Source organism: Solea senegalensis, linkage group LG18 (genome assembly GCF_019176455.1).
Source record: "Solea senegalensis isolate Sse05_10M linkage group LG18, IFAPA_SoseM_1, whole genome shotgun sequence".
Lineage (NCBI taxonomy): Eukaryota > Metazoa > Chordata > Actinopteri > Pleuronectiformes > Soleidae > Solea > Solea senegalensis.
The window spans coordinates 13398777-13412797 of record NC_058041.1 but is presented as its reverse complement, the minus strand read 5'-3'; the positions used below and the strand labels follow the sequence as shown (position 1 = coordinate 13412797).

The 14021-nt window shown below is 39.9% G+C and overlaps 3 protein-coding genes across 3 annotated transcripts in view; 1 reads left to right on the top strand and 2 right to left on the bottom strand.

Annotated features, from left to right (window-relative positions):
• Positions 1-1476, top strand: part of fkbp10b (FKBP prolyl isomerase 10b) — a 261449-nt gene extending 259973 nt beyond the window's left edge. The window contains exon 10 of the mRNA XM_044013467.1: positions 1007-1476. Coding sequence (XP_043869402.1) covers positions 1007-1201 — 195 coding nt within the window. The 3' untranslated portion in view covers positions 1202-1476. The remainder of the gene's footprint in view (positions 1-1006) is intronic.
• Positions 1477-2256: 780 nt separating this feature from the next.
• On the bottom strand, positions 2257-6890 carry LOC122759029 (7-methylguanosine phosphate-specific 5'-nucleotidase-like). Its single transcript, XM_044013497.1, has 10 exons — positions 6682-6890; positions 6354-6428; positions 5553-5651; positions 5099-5168; positions 4977-5023; positions 4724-4809; positions 4437-4526; positions 4116-4278; positions 2971-3171; positions 2257-2882 (listed from the first exon to the last, which is right to left on the bottom strand). The coding sequence occupies exons 1-10, from the start codon at positions 6682-6684 to the stop codon at positions 2763-2765; spliced, it is 954 nt and encodes a 317-aa protein (XP_043869432.1). The 5' UTR covers positions 6685-6890; the 3' UTR covers positions 2257-2762.
• A 1278-nt stretch (positions 6891-8168) lies between these two features.
• On the bottom strand, positions 8169-13386 carry klhl11 (kelch-like family member 11). The gene is made up of 2 exons (XM_044013133.1): positions 12507-13386; positions 8169-10957 (listed from the first exon to the last, which is right to left on the bottom strand). The coding sequence occupies exons 1-2, from the start codon at positions 13082-13084 to the stop codon at positions 9373-9375; spliced, it is 2163 nt and encodes a 720-aa protein (XP_043869068.1). The 5' UTR covers positions 13085-13386; the 3' UTR covers positions 8169-9372.
• Between the last annotated feature and the right edge of the window lie 635 nt (positions 13387-14021).

The window sequence follows — 14021 nt, the reverse complement described above, 5'->3', positions numbered from 1 at the left end:
ACAGTGAGATAAACACTCAAAGACTACAGTGACTATAACCATAGACATTTCATAGACAAGAAGACATTGTGTCACATTTTATTGGCTCAATTAGGGTGATTGCTCTTCTCTAAATGTCTTCACTGTCAGTAGCTTCACTTGTGACATATTTGCTTTCAGGTAGGTCAATTGAAATGTGGTTACTTCCATGTGTTAAGTGGTCAGTCAGTTGATTAGTAACATAATACTAGAGTGATAGGGAGGTAATATTATGCTGATACCCTCTTCTTTCTATTGTAATGAGCAGGTGATGGCTTGGTCATTAGAATCACTACAGTGTAATACTTTCATTAGAAAATGGTTCATATGAACTAAATGTGGTAATTACCATGGTATAACATAGAGATAGGTTGATGAAGCCTTGTGAGGCTTCTTCCTGATTGAAAAAAAGAGTTGAAGCTTCAGAGCCTCAAATACAGACCCTACCTGTGACATCTAGTGGTCAGCTGCATTTATAGCAGCCACAAACTTCCTGTTCTAACACAAAATCAATAAATGGTGTTACAACATTTTGAAATGCAAATTTACAAATAAAATGTTTAAATGCGTTGCCCTGTTACGACTTATAATTATATTTCCAATTCAACACCGAGCATTCCACGTCTCCTTGACAAATGAAACAGTGCCAAAGATTCAGTCACCTCACTACCGGTGTTTCACTGTGACGCATAAAGCCTCAAACACCATCGGTCACATGATCATGGGAGATGTTAATACAAGCCTTGACATAGCGTTTCCAACCAGTTTGCTTCAATAGAGTGAAACAGGCTCAGTGTCAAACATCCCATCCCTAGTGTAAAGTTGAAAACAAATAATAATTATATTCTTCATGTTCATATAACTCTGACATACTCACCCATGCTTTGTGAAGCATCTTTGTTTAGTTATGTTGTATTTAAGTGTATAATGACAATTGTAACATAGTTGGTAGCAAAAAATGACAATTGACCTCTTTGACCTTGTGCAGTTCGAAGAGTTCATCAAGCGGCAGGTGGCAGAGGGCAAAGGTCGCATCAAGCCCGACCTGACGATGGAGCAGGTCGTCATCGACATGTTCGAAAACCAGGACCGGAACAAAGACGGATTGATAACGGCCGACGAGCTCAAACTAAAGGTAGAAGAGGACAAGGAACGGGAACAGATGAGGCATGAGGAGTTGTGATGAGGTGACTGAGGCTTTTACACGCTCTCGCTCTCTCTCAGGGATGAACCCCAACACCTTAAAAAAAAAACAAAACAAGCAACGAGAGACTTTTCCTTCAAAGCGCCAATGTTTTAATATTGCACATGTTTTGATATGACAAGAAAATAGTGCGGAGAATCTTCTTGCGTAGCTTTTGTGTTGTGTGAGTGTTTGAGTTGGACAGTTGTGTTTCAGACAATCGACGGAGCACCTTTTCATTTGTCCCTGAAGTCATTAAAATGTCAGAAAACAAACATGGTTTCAATTTTTCCCACAACATGCATCACGGCAAAAAATAAAAAAGAGGCTGAAAATATGCAGCGATGACAAAAGATAAAGCTGCCTTTGTGTCACACAGTTGAAACGTGTCAATGTCACACTAAAAGGGGAAATACACCTATAACACTCTGACTTAACTGTCAGCAGTTGCATTGCATTGTGGGTAATGTAGATGCCAGGTTTTGACAGAGAAGATAAAACAAACACCTCACAGTGCAAAACAAACAAAGGTAATATTTATGTCACTTATTGGTATATTATTCATGATTCTGTGAAATCAAATGTAGCGACTAAAATCATGGGTTATTAGAAAAACAAAAAGGTGGATTTCAGTGGATCGCATCTGTTTTACCTGGAGAACATTGTTCAAATACATTTTTTTTTTTTAAACATGAACTACATCCAACACTTAAGAGAGCACACTCATCACAAGCTTTTCCATATTCACATTTCCTTTGCTTAAATATTACACCTATAATAAAGTACAACAAGCTCAACGTAAAGTTCGACACACGTTTCACACACAGTACCATGTGTTTGATGCTGGTGTTTCTGTATTGAACTTTACTGTCACAGTAGAAGAACCAAAGACAGTGCATGTGCATGTGTAGTGGCTGAACATCGAGTACTTGCAAAGTACACAGAGGCAATACAGTATACACAAAATACACCCAAAGTGAACATGACACAGATCAATAAACACATGTGTTTTTAGCTTTTTTTCCATTCATGATCATATTATGCATCTTTGTACATTTAAACAGCAAAGTTAAAAAAAAAAGTGTTTGACCTAAAAATGAATAAAAACGAAGAGAAGACAAACTTCCCTGGTTCCTGTTTGGTCACTGTTGTACAGACGCAGCAGTAGAAAAACGCTGGTAGATAATGTACTTTAGACACTTTTCACCATTTAACTGTGTAATTACTTTTAATATCATAATAACAAATTCAAACAAAAAGGTCTTTATTCCATCTTAAGAAGAGGAGAGGAAATAAAATAATTTAAGATGGTTAACAGCTGCAGGTATTTATGAAAATCAAAAATACTAAAATCCTTTTGACTTTGCCTTTGAAATGATCAAATCAAGAAAAATGTGAGTGAAATGAATAAAATATAGTAGATTCTCATCTTTGATTCACTTAATAAACCACTTCTACTCACAAAAAACCCAAGTCTGGAGTTCTTGTTTAAGGTAAGTGATAATAATCAACACTGTCAGTGGAGTGCACAAGTCCCGGCATGCATGTATGTGTGGGTGTTTTACTTGACTCTTGATGATGAGGTAATGTATCTAAGGATGATGTTTGGGACGTCCAGAGTCTCGTCTTTCACCAGCACGATGTCGTAGGAGTTGACGTACGACTCCTTCCTTTCTTCTACCTGAGAGACACAAAAAAAACACAGTGAGAAACTCAGCATCCTCAACTTGGATGTGAGGAATCCCAGCACCACACACCAGTGGTCTGACCTGGTCATTCAGGAAGCCAATGGTCAGGACGTTCTGGGGATCAGTCACCCCGTCGGCCATGGTTAGGTCTCCCAACGAGTCTCCCAGCAGGAGCACGTTGGGTCGACCCTGCAGCTCCTGGAGGTTGACAGCGTGTGACAGAGCGCCTTCTCTCTTGTTAAAAGTGTGGAGGAGTTGGCCTTTAAAGGCTTGCAGGATGCCCTAATCAACAAAACAACAATAAACAGTAAAACACTCTGTTATATAGAGACTGAAGTTATTGGAGTAACAACATCAGAGTCTTTGCTTGGTCTTAAATCTGAAAGAATTGCACTTTTAAAGGTACAGAGTGCAGGATTTAGCAACATCTACTGGTGAATCTTCATATTGCAGGTGAATATCTCTCACCTCACCATTTTCTCTGAAGTTGGGAAAGAGTGATATTTTTTTTTAACTCTGAGGCTGCAGTGTTTGCTGTTTTACAGTCTGACTGCATTTATTCAATTATTTTTTTTACCAGTACAGTGGATACAGTTCTTTTTTATCACTTGTTGACTGCATTTTAGGGCTGCAACTAATGATTATTTTCATAATTGACCAATCTGTCGATTATTTTCTCAATTAATCGACTTGTTTGGTCCATAAAATGTCAGTTTTTCAAACCTGGGTATTATGATGTTGTCAAATGTGTTGTTTTGTCCACAAACCAAACAGAATTCAGTTTTAATGTCTTTGTAAAATGGAGCAGAGAAACCAGAAAATATTCACATTTAAAAAGCTGAAAAATCAGAAAAGTTGTTTTAATTATTAAAAAAAAACCACACTCAAATTGATTAATTATCAAAATAGTTGATTAATACTCGATTAAGGGAATAATTGTTGCAGCCCTACTGCTTTTACGAAAGTAATACAGCAATATAATGAGTAATGTAACCTATTAATTTTGATACCAAGTAATAAGTAATATTTTTCCACTTCCTGAGTAACTCAAGTGTTCTTTTTCATTAATTTGATAAACGTGAGAATTGTTACAGTCCAGTCTGCATTGATCTAATTAACATTAAATGCAGTGAAATCAATGAACCAATGGGAAGACGGAGTGGTGTAATTTACATTTATCAACATACATACAGAACAGTGTCAAAGGCAGCTGTGCTCGTACTCACAGTCTGGTCAAAGTCCATGTAGTTGGAAATGATGTGGACATTGGGATAGAAAACGTTGTTCTGTCGGATCACCTCCTCCAGCACGTCTCCAACACCGGCCGAGAGGATCAGCAGAGGAACCTGGTGCTCGGCCAGATGTTCGAAAAACACTTTGTAGCCATCCCTAAAGACACACACAAAAAGATATACAGTAAAATAACAAGAAATAAGATCAAAATAATCTGATACATAAATAAACCATCAGTAAGAATATGTTTTAAGCAAAACTGAAAAGATATTGTGGAATTAGAAAATGTTTAATGTCATTACAGCTGTTTGTACCTGAGCATAGCGTCTGATTCCATGACAGCCCGTGCGAGCATGTCCTTTCTAATCCTCTGCTGAATCAGTAGCTCATGAACTTTTGTCCACCTGTAGAGAGCAACACACACTTCAAGACTTCAACATTGGAAGGACCCAGCCCTGGAATCAACTTTGTTAAGCAAACTGTGGGTTTTAAAAGAGTATTTTTCAAGTGTTTGATATTTCTCTACACACACAACGAAAAGATTTCAAAGCCTCCACAAACCTTCCAAGACCACTGCACATATAATAAAACAGATTCTCACCATTCTACCATAAGAGGCAGCTTCTCTTCGGCACTGCGGCCTGCATCAATCTCTATGGGATAGTAGATGTTCAGCAGCTCCCTCATCTATAAAGGAGTGTCATGCAGCATTATGGAGTAGAAAACACAGTGTTTCCACATGTGAAGTGAAATGTCCATGATATTGTACAAAAATGAAAAGCAACTGCATTGGGAACAACAACATTGGTGTAAAATAGACTAATTAATGCCTTGATGACATATGACACACTTACCTTTCTAGTGCAGTCTTTATCAATCAACAACCGGCTATCCAAGATGTCTGCGAGGCAAGGAAAACAGGTTTGTTTGTAACAGTTTCACAACAGTGTGATACAGAGTATTCACATGTGCTTACTGTGGGTGGTGGGCACTCTCTTCCCATTGTGGGCAAATCTGCTCAGTGTCATGTCAAAGTCCGAGATTACCTGGGAAAAATGATTTGGAAATAAAAGTCTTCAACTCATGAATCATTCCATGATTAAAACAAATGTGCAGCACATTTGGCTGCTGCCTCTTCCTGCAACACCTCGACGCCAGGGACACTAGTGCTTCAGTAACAATGTCAGACTCTTACTAAATACTCCTTATCCATAAAGGCTCACAACTCTCAGATAATATTATTTCAGTAATTGGTCAATTTTCTCTTCTAGTCAGTGTAACTTTAGTGAAACAGTGTACAGCACTGTGTTAACATAAGGGGCATGGAGTTAGTGAGTTTTGATGCTCTATATACAGTACATGTGGACATTATGATGACAGTTAAGTGCCTTCTGTTTTGGGAAGACTATCCCCCTAATCGATGCTCTCACCTGCAGGCTGCCCGCACCTGCCCGCTGCATGGCGTAGATGGTCTCCTCCACTCGGCTGCGCTCCCTCATCAGCACCGAGCAACTGGTCAGCTCTGGGATCTGAACAAAGGAGAGTTTTGTTTTAAAATGCACATTTATCCACACACAGTCCTATAGGAATACCGAGAGCAGAGGAAGGGCGATGGACAGTGGCTTAATTAATTCATCAGACATTAATCAGTACTTCAGAAAATACATACTCCTATCTACATACAAAGCAAATTAATGCAAAAGCCATTATAAATCTCAACAATCAGCAATGAGACGATAAACACTGAACAAAAATTTGAAGAATCTGAAGCATAGTAAGTAAAGTAAGCAGGTAAAATTAACTAAAATTGGAATTAAAACAGATTTAAAATTTGGTAAAAGTAAAAATATGAATCAAACAATGAAATAAACGACAAGTTAAACCCTGGCTAAATGTAGGTCTTCACTTTGCTTCAAATCAATATTTGCTGTTGCCCTCAGGTCTTTGGGTAATTATATCAAGTTCAGACCCTTGTGGGGAGGATAAAGTGGTGGTAGAAGATGGATGGACAGACAGAAGAATGCATTTGTTTTTCTTACATGTGGAGAAGATGCATCTTTCTTTAGGAGATTACACATTAATACATTCTAACACAAGTGTAATGTTCATGTGTGAAAATCTGCATTATTATCATAATAACATTTTTAGCCAGGAAGTCCTTTGAAGGTAAACTCTCTTTTTTAGCTCACGATAACAAAGTTCTGTGTAAAAATGTATTCAGCTTAGTTTACCTGGGTTTTGGTGAGCTGCTGCCAGAAGGCCAGGACAGTCCGCACAGGTGTGTAGATCCAGGGAATCTGGTGTATCTACATGACAAGCAGAAACAAGCAGAAACCTCATTTCAGAAATTATTTATTTCATAGTTGTAATGCCCAAAATAACTGAATTATTCAATTCAGTTCCACAATTAAACTGTAAAATAAATTATATTTCCTCACCCATTGTATCCGCATATCTATAATACTATTATTATTAGCTTAATTTAACTGTGTTATTTTTACTAACAAAAATCTGAAAATGTTTGAAGTTTTATAGTAAATTTGACTGACAGCAACTTACCATTTTTAATCAGAGAAATGAGTCGGCGAGCTGCAGAGTGGAGTGCGGCTGTGCACCGTTAAAAGACCATTCGGTTTTTTTAAATATATATTAACATACATTTATATTTAAAATGTTTAAAGTGTATTGGGGAAAACCCAGCGTAGTCTAAGTCGTTTGTTTACATTCTACGCGTTCAACGGACTCGCAACGTCCCCGCTCATCCTTGTAGCACGTACAAGGTTCCGAGGCAAATTGGTTCCTACCCGAAAGTAATGGTACAAATGACTACAAATACACTGCAGGCAGCGTGTACGTCAATGAATCTTACCATTATAATTCAAAATATTTAAAATGAGGCTAAAATATTTGTGGAATTGCGGTTCTTATAATACAATTTATTACATTATATCAATAAGATGTGGAATTTAATTGTACAACCTTAAACAGTGAGACAGTGACTGGTCATATTTTCTATAGTGATTATGGCACTACCTGATTTGAACTTAAGCTCAAACTCACTTGAGCTCAACCACCCATTTATCATATGAGGATGTCTATTTTTATTTTATTTTATTAATTTGTTTTTTTTTTAGTATTTGCTTTGCAAAAATGTTAGGTCTGCACTTGATAAATAAATAAATACCACACACGTTTCTAATTCTGCCTTATTACTTTGTTTTCTGGATATTTAAATTTTTTTCTTAATTATTATTTAGAAAATGTATTAGAAAAGTAATGTATTGTAATCAAGTACTTACCGTATATTTTGATAAATACAATTTGGCTGTGGCTGTATGTAAGTACACATTGAAGGTCTGTATTTCATTGTTTTTATTGCAGTGTTTTCACACTTGCAGCTCTTACATATAAACGCATGACATGTCAAACAGTATGTACAGTATATACTTACCGTATGTTACATTAAGACAATATCTGCATATGTCTGTGCTCATGTTATTGAAAAACCTCCATACATACAATGGTACATTGTCACATAATGCACAATATGTTAGGCTCACTAACATCACAAAATTAGATCGTAGTTATAGTCAATTTGGCTGGTATTGCCACAGGCACTAGCAATTTCAGCAGTAACAGTGTAACACTGCAGTCCACACAACACTAAGCAACAAAGTGTATTACAAAACAATCACTGGAAGTTAATATCCAGGGTCCTTTGGTGCAGGAAATATAATCAAACTGCGTGCAAGTAACAGCTGGCAACAATGACAACATCCTGGTTTAACATAGTAAACACCTTGCATAGTTATTCCTCAGTTCATTATCCACGTGCGAACATGCACTCTTTGTCCCTTAGTCAAAGGAAGATGCAGAACAAATACAAAAAACAATATTAATCTAACAAAAAAACTCAACAAAGCCACTGTCTTTGGTTGCTGTTTTGATATTTAACAGCATAACAGCAATTCAATTCATAAGCCAACAGGAAAAATTACTTCTGTACATATTTGTTTGTGTTTAGTCAATATACTAAAACATCATGCAATGACCTGGGAAATCAAAAATGTTTTTTTTTTTTTGAATGTTTGAAGTATTGAAGAATTCATACTCAATTCAACCACATTCAATGGAATTGTTGCAATCTATTTTTATTGCAAACATGAATGTAAAATGCAGGTTTAAAAGTGACTTAGGATGTGACATATCACAAAATATACTGGTCTACAATATGTGTGTGCTTATCGATACTTATTTTTTAGCTGTCAGAGCTTCTTGACACAATCAACCACAGATTTAAAACTAAAGATGTGAAGTCAAAATGGGTAAAATCATGCTGCAATATGGAGATCTAAATGATAAGGATAATTTTAAACTTAGTTAGCCATTTTTGAATAGTGTAATGTTAAGTCCAAGTGGTAAGTGGTAATACAAAATCCATAAGAATCTGAACTCCCGCTTTGAAGCCTCATGATGTGTCCTAGTCCGTGAAATGAGAACATGATTAACTACACTGACACCAAGACTTGAAGAACACCTGAAACTACTGATTGAGACCATTAACTCGTCAGGAAAATGTTTAGTGATAGTGTAAATCAAGTGAGAATTAGGCTCATATCTCAGTGAACTTACATTCGAACATAGTTCTTTTTGCAGTCAACAGTCGCCCACTAGTGGTCATTTATTATATTCTTACTTTGTGATTTGTCTTAAACTACAAACAGCAAGGCTGTGTCTATTATGTCAATAAACCAACAAGCTTGGGTATTTGAAGGGACTTCAACAAAAAAGTCAAGATACTAAACTGAAATAAACAGCATTTAAGATTTACCTGCCAACAGACACACCTGCTGTTGTTTGCCTTAACTTGATATCCAACACATTTTTCTGCAGCAGCAGCAAATTAAATATTTGGCACAGCAGTTTTTCTCCACGTCCTCCTCCTCCTCTTGCCTTCACTGTTTTCTTTTGTGTTTGTTTGGACTCCCTGAAGCATAATGACATTTTGTGGTTCATTCTGCTCTGAAATTATGATGCTAACATCCTTGGGAGGCACCAAGTAAGTAACCCGGAGTAACTGCCCTCTTTGCCTAACCTGTTGAAACATCCCCGACAGGAACGTGAAGGCCTCACCCCAGTAAATGCAAACAGCACGACACAGATAATTATGTGGGCAAAATTACAACACATCTAACAGTGGATGAAGTGCTAGATAAGGCAAGACCACACAGACCAAGCACAGCATCCGATTCAACATTCGATCTGAGACTGTAGCTGTCTCCGCAGAGTAAGGGTGCGTCGATGGAGCTGCTGCATCTGCTGCATCCGGTCCCGCTGACGAGCCAGATTCAGGGGCATGGGGTAGTGCTGGCAGCCGCGCAGATACTGGTACGGGATGCGAATGTGGCAGGCTGCTGCTCGACAGCGAGGCTGAGGTAACGGTGGCAGCAGCATCCAGCGCTTCTTCTTAGCACAGTAACGGTAGACCTCCTTGCGGTACTGCTTGTCCATGTTGTTGCTGTTCCTCCAGCCGCCAATGATAAACACGTCTTCATCCAGGTAGCAAATGGCAGCACCTTCCATACTAAGCACCTCTGGAGGGAGGCTGTCGAGGATATCATCGGAAATGTTTCTGCTTGTTTTCTGCTGAGCAGCCTTTTCTGTTACCTTGTAGTTCTTGGGGCAACAGGAAGCGGTGTGGTAGAAGTTGGTAGAGGCGACAGCCATTTGAAAAATACAGTAGTTGTCGATGAGCGGCAAGGAGTCCACTTCCTGCCACTTGAGACTTTCTGTATCATAGCAAGTGGTCACGGTGCTCAGTCCATCCTCATGGTCCATGTCCACAGGGGTCCTGGCCATTACATACACATAGCGATCCTCCACACTTACTGTTTTTACGTCTCGAAGTATCTTTGGCGCTGGCTCAAGACTGTGCCACTTGTCCAGCTCAGGCTCATACACTGTAATATCTCTAAAGCCCGGACTGAAGTTTCCATGACCACCAATGCTGTACAATAAGTCTTTGACACATGTGAAGCCGAAGGAGTGCTTGCGAGAGCTGAGGCTGCAGACCTGCTCCCAGCTGTTGAGGTTTGGGTTGTAGCGCTCCATGATCTTGGCAAAGCCTGGCTCCATGGAGCCTGCCACATAAACATGGTTGTCCGTGATCGCGATGGCGTGTCCATCAAGGTGGTTGTGAATGTGTGGCAGGTTGACCCAACGGTCCTCAGCAACAAAGTAGCCGACACACTCACTCACGTACTCTCCACCTTCTGAAACACCACCCACTACCATGATTACATCCATGATCTGGCCAAAACGTGGCTGGTTCTCCGCCATGTAGGAAGCACAGAGCTCCAAATCAGCTGACTTGAGGCCCTCCAAGTGAAGAGCGTGAGCCTCAAGGGTGTCAGACACCAGCTTCTGACAAGAGGCATTATTTTCCACTAAAGGCTCCTTTCTCACCACCCATGTCAGGACAGTAGGAGCTATCTGGGAGAGCCTTAAAAGCCTAAAGAGCTCTTCAAAGTGCTTCTCTCGTTCCTCTGTGTTTTGGCGCACCCATCCTACGATGGCCTCAAACAACTCCTGTTCAGAATCCACGGTGATTTCTGAGTCCGACAGCCAGTCTCGCAGCAGGTGAAATGGCAGCGTGTAAAATTCGTCATTGTGGATAACTTTGTGGAAGTTCATCCTAATCGTTTTGGCGGCTCCCAGGGCCAGCTGGTCCAGGGTGTACATGTGAGCAAGGCTGTGCACGGCTACACAGTTGGACAAGCTCAGCTTCTTCATCAGAAAGTCTCCACAGAAGGTCTTCAGCTGCACCAGGAGGAACCTAGAAGTGACAAAAAGCCAAAGTTATCATGGTTACCAGGGATGTATGAGAGGGAGGGATTGGACGATGTGTCAGTGGCACACTTAACAATTTCTGCAATTTCATTCACTTTAAGAATGGATGAATACACAACACTGAAACATTGACATTCCAAAAGAGGATAAACAGCTGTAATAACACATGCATAGCACATGAATTCCCTGCCTTGACGGGTTATAACCTTCTCTAATTGTTTGCTTGTACTTGCTTGGACTTGCATGAACATAAATCATCTCAAACAACTACTTAAAAATGCCCTTTAATTTGCATTACCTGTGTAATTAAATGTCACCGTCTATGACTTGTCATGGAAAGAAAAACATGTGTAATTGCTAATGACAAAGTGTCCCACGACAACATGGTCATTTAACTCAAGCAGCTAAATGAAATATAGCCAACATGAACATCTGTGCCTACTACTCAAGTTAGGTGCAGGAGTAATAATAATAACGTTAACAATTATATGATATCAAAAACGTCTATGTAATGATAAAAAAGCACAAGTGTAAGACACACAACGCCCCAAACATGTACAGGAGAACAATAGTTGTTCTCCCAGTGCATTGTTTACACTGTAAGCAAAACTGAAAGTGGGTCCAACATGGACGTGTATGGTAAATAAACATCATGTATGAGGCACTAAAGTTTCACATACTCCCAGCAGAATCACTTCTACGCTCATACAAAAAGCCATTTGTAGCCCTAGATTAACCGCATTGGTGGATTACTGAAGAGCTGTACTGCACCCACGCACAGTGAGCCCAAAACAACAAAGACAAACTGCAAAGTGACCCCAGAGAGACCTTCGAACAAGACAAAATGAAATGTAACAGAGATGAAAGAGGAGGGGAAAAAGAGCCACAAAAACACACACAAAATGGCAGCAAGAGATGCAAAGCAACCACAGATGCAATAATAATCACAGCAAAACAAACGCAGGTACAAACAGATGCAAAACAACAAAACCATCACCAACAGGTGAACGTTAACACAACATGACCACAAACAGCAGCTCTGTGATGTCATTGCCGTTGACTTATAAAGGACTTTAGTGTCAAATAATGATATTTTCTAATTAATTAATTAATTTCTCTGTTAAATGCAATTTACGGACTATTTTTTTTCTGTAAAATAAAGTAGACTTGATATCATAGGAAACAACCCTTAATCACAACAGACAATTTGACATGCACAGGTGTTGTTGATGGCTTTGTTCAGTTTAATAAGTCAGGAGAATGTGACCCTTAAAGTGAGTAAACTAAATGGGACTCAGCCAGTAAGCATTTACTTCATTCTACTGTGCTTTCCCCTCTGTAACCTGACATAATGTCCGCCATTAAGGGTCACGGTAAGTCAGGTTCCACAGGTGCACCTGCTGATCTAATGTGGATCCAGACAAAGGTGTGGTTTATTTACCGCTTCAAACAAAGACCTCTCATATGTAAGGAAGTGACACGTTTTTAATTCCGCTCCACACTGAATGTACTGTATGTTGTTGTTTTCATATCACCTGTCGGCAAGTTCCAGCACTTGGTGCACATTAGCAGTGGTGACTGTGATTTCTCCCGTGTACATGAACTGAACGACACTCCTCACAGTCTCTGGGTCCAGTCCGTCCTCACATGTCCACGCTTTCAGCTCCACGCGCGCAGACTGAGACTCGGAAAAGTGTCCGCCCAGCAGCAGCGTGAAATAGTGAGACGCCGCGGATAAAACCGTGCGGTGTGCGGACAGGGTTTGGACCCTCTCCGCGCTGGAAGCTCCTCCGGAGCAAAACGCCAGCGTCACGTCGCAGAACAACCCCGCCTTCCTCTGCTCGTTCTGCCGCCGGGAGAGCTCTGAGCAGTAGGCCGAGCAGGTGAACTCCTCGGCCTCCTCCGAGTCTCCATCACCTGTTACTGCCTGTGCCGCCGCCGCTGCTCCGCCGCCGCCTCTCCGGCCGCACTCCTCCGTCTCCTCCGCTGCCGCTGCCATGACGCAGGGGGAGTTGGACGCTGGTCTCAGAGGCAAACGAAAGCTCTGAGTTATCTGCGGGAAGAACTCATAAGCATACAACACACACGTAAACAGACAGTCAAACACTGACATGCATGCGACGCGTTTTCAGTCCCGAGTGAGCGGAAAAACTGGAGCTCTCACTTCCGTGTGTTTCCGAGTGTCAGTGGGAGGCTCTGAGGTTCACAGGTCTGACGCAGATAACAAGAAGTCTAAGGTGTTATTTCAATAGTTCTTTTTCGGTTAACAACACAATAACCCAAAATTCACTAAATGTAACTTAGTTAAAGGGATGCGTCTTTATAGCGCACGCGTGTAGGGATTTATCTACGTGCTAGTTGATTATTGCACAAATCAGAGTTATCAGTTAGTCATCAGTTACATTGAGTGCCTGTTATCAGCTGTATAATAACTACACTGGTCAGACTGTCAAGGTAACACGGATGAAATAAATTGCCAATGCCAGTAATGATGATTTATTATTTAACATAGTTGATCAGTTCCTTTGGGTTGCCAGATTGTGATCCCTGCCCCTAGATATAAGTGAACTCATGATGATTTTCTCTCCTATAACATTTCCCACAAGAACCATGATATCATGTGAAGTCGATTAGTTCTTGCCATGATATGGATTAGAACAGTAGTCGACTAGTGTTATTTACTGTACACAACTCTGTTTGACACAACTGATGAGATAAGACTGTCCTTCATAAACTCTAACACACACAGAAGCAGTTTTGACAAAAACACACAAAATCTAAAACATATTCTGGTTTGTTTAACACTTTTTTTGTGTATTACATGATTCTATGTGTGTTTTGATGTCTGTAGCATTTGCCACAAAGTAGAAAATAATACAGGTGTGTCCAACACTTTTGACTGACACTTGTGTGTCACCTGGTGTGAGGCAAGACTGTGAAAACAAATTTCCTATAACAGGGGTGTCAAACTCGAATGACCTGGAGGGATTTAAAATTTCACACACACACACATTTCACAGAATTTCAAAGTAAAAGTGTTTGTTTTGCTA

What these genes read in the sequence shown, in the direction of transcription:
- LOC122759029 (XM_044013497.1), bottom strand. An exon ending in ATAAAGACTGCACTAGAAAG is followed by an intron (nt 4,810 to 4,976) that starts GTAAGTGTGTCA and finishes ACTCCTTTATAG; the next exon opens with ATGAGGGAGCTGCTGAACAT. An exon ending in GAATCAGACGCTATGCTCAG is followed by an intron (nt 4,279 to 4,436) that starts GTACAAACAGCT and finishes GTGTGTCTTTAG; the next exon opens with GGATGGCTACAAAGTGTTTT.
- klhl11 (XM_044013133.1), bottom strand. Translation starts at nt 13,084, where the DNA reads ATGTCAGTGTTTGACTGTCTGTTTACGTGTGTGTTGTATGCTTATGAG. An exon ending in GTGCTGGAACTTGCCGACAG is followed by an intron (nt 10,958 to 12,506) that starts GTGATATGAAAA and finishes TGTCACTTCTAG; the next exon opens with GTTCCTCCTGGTGCAGCTGA.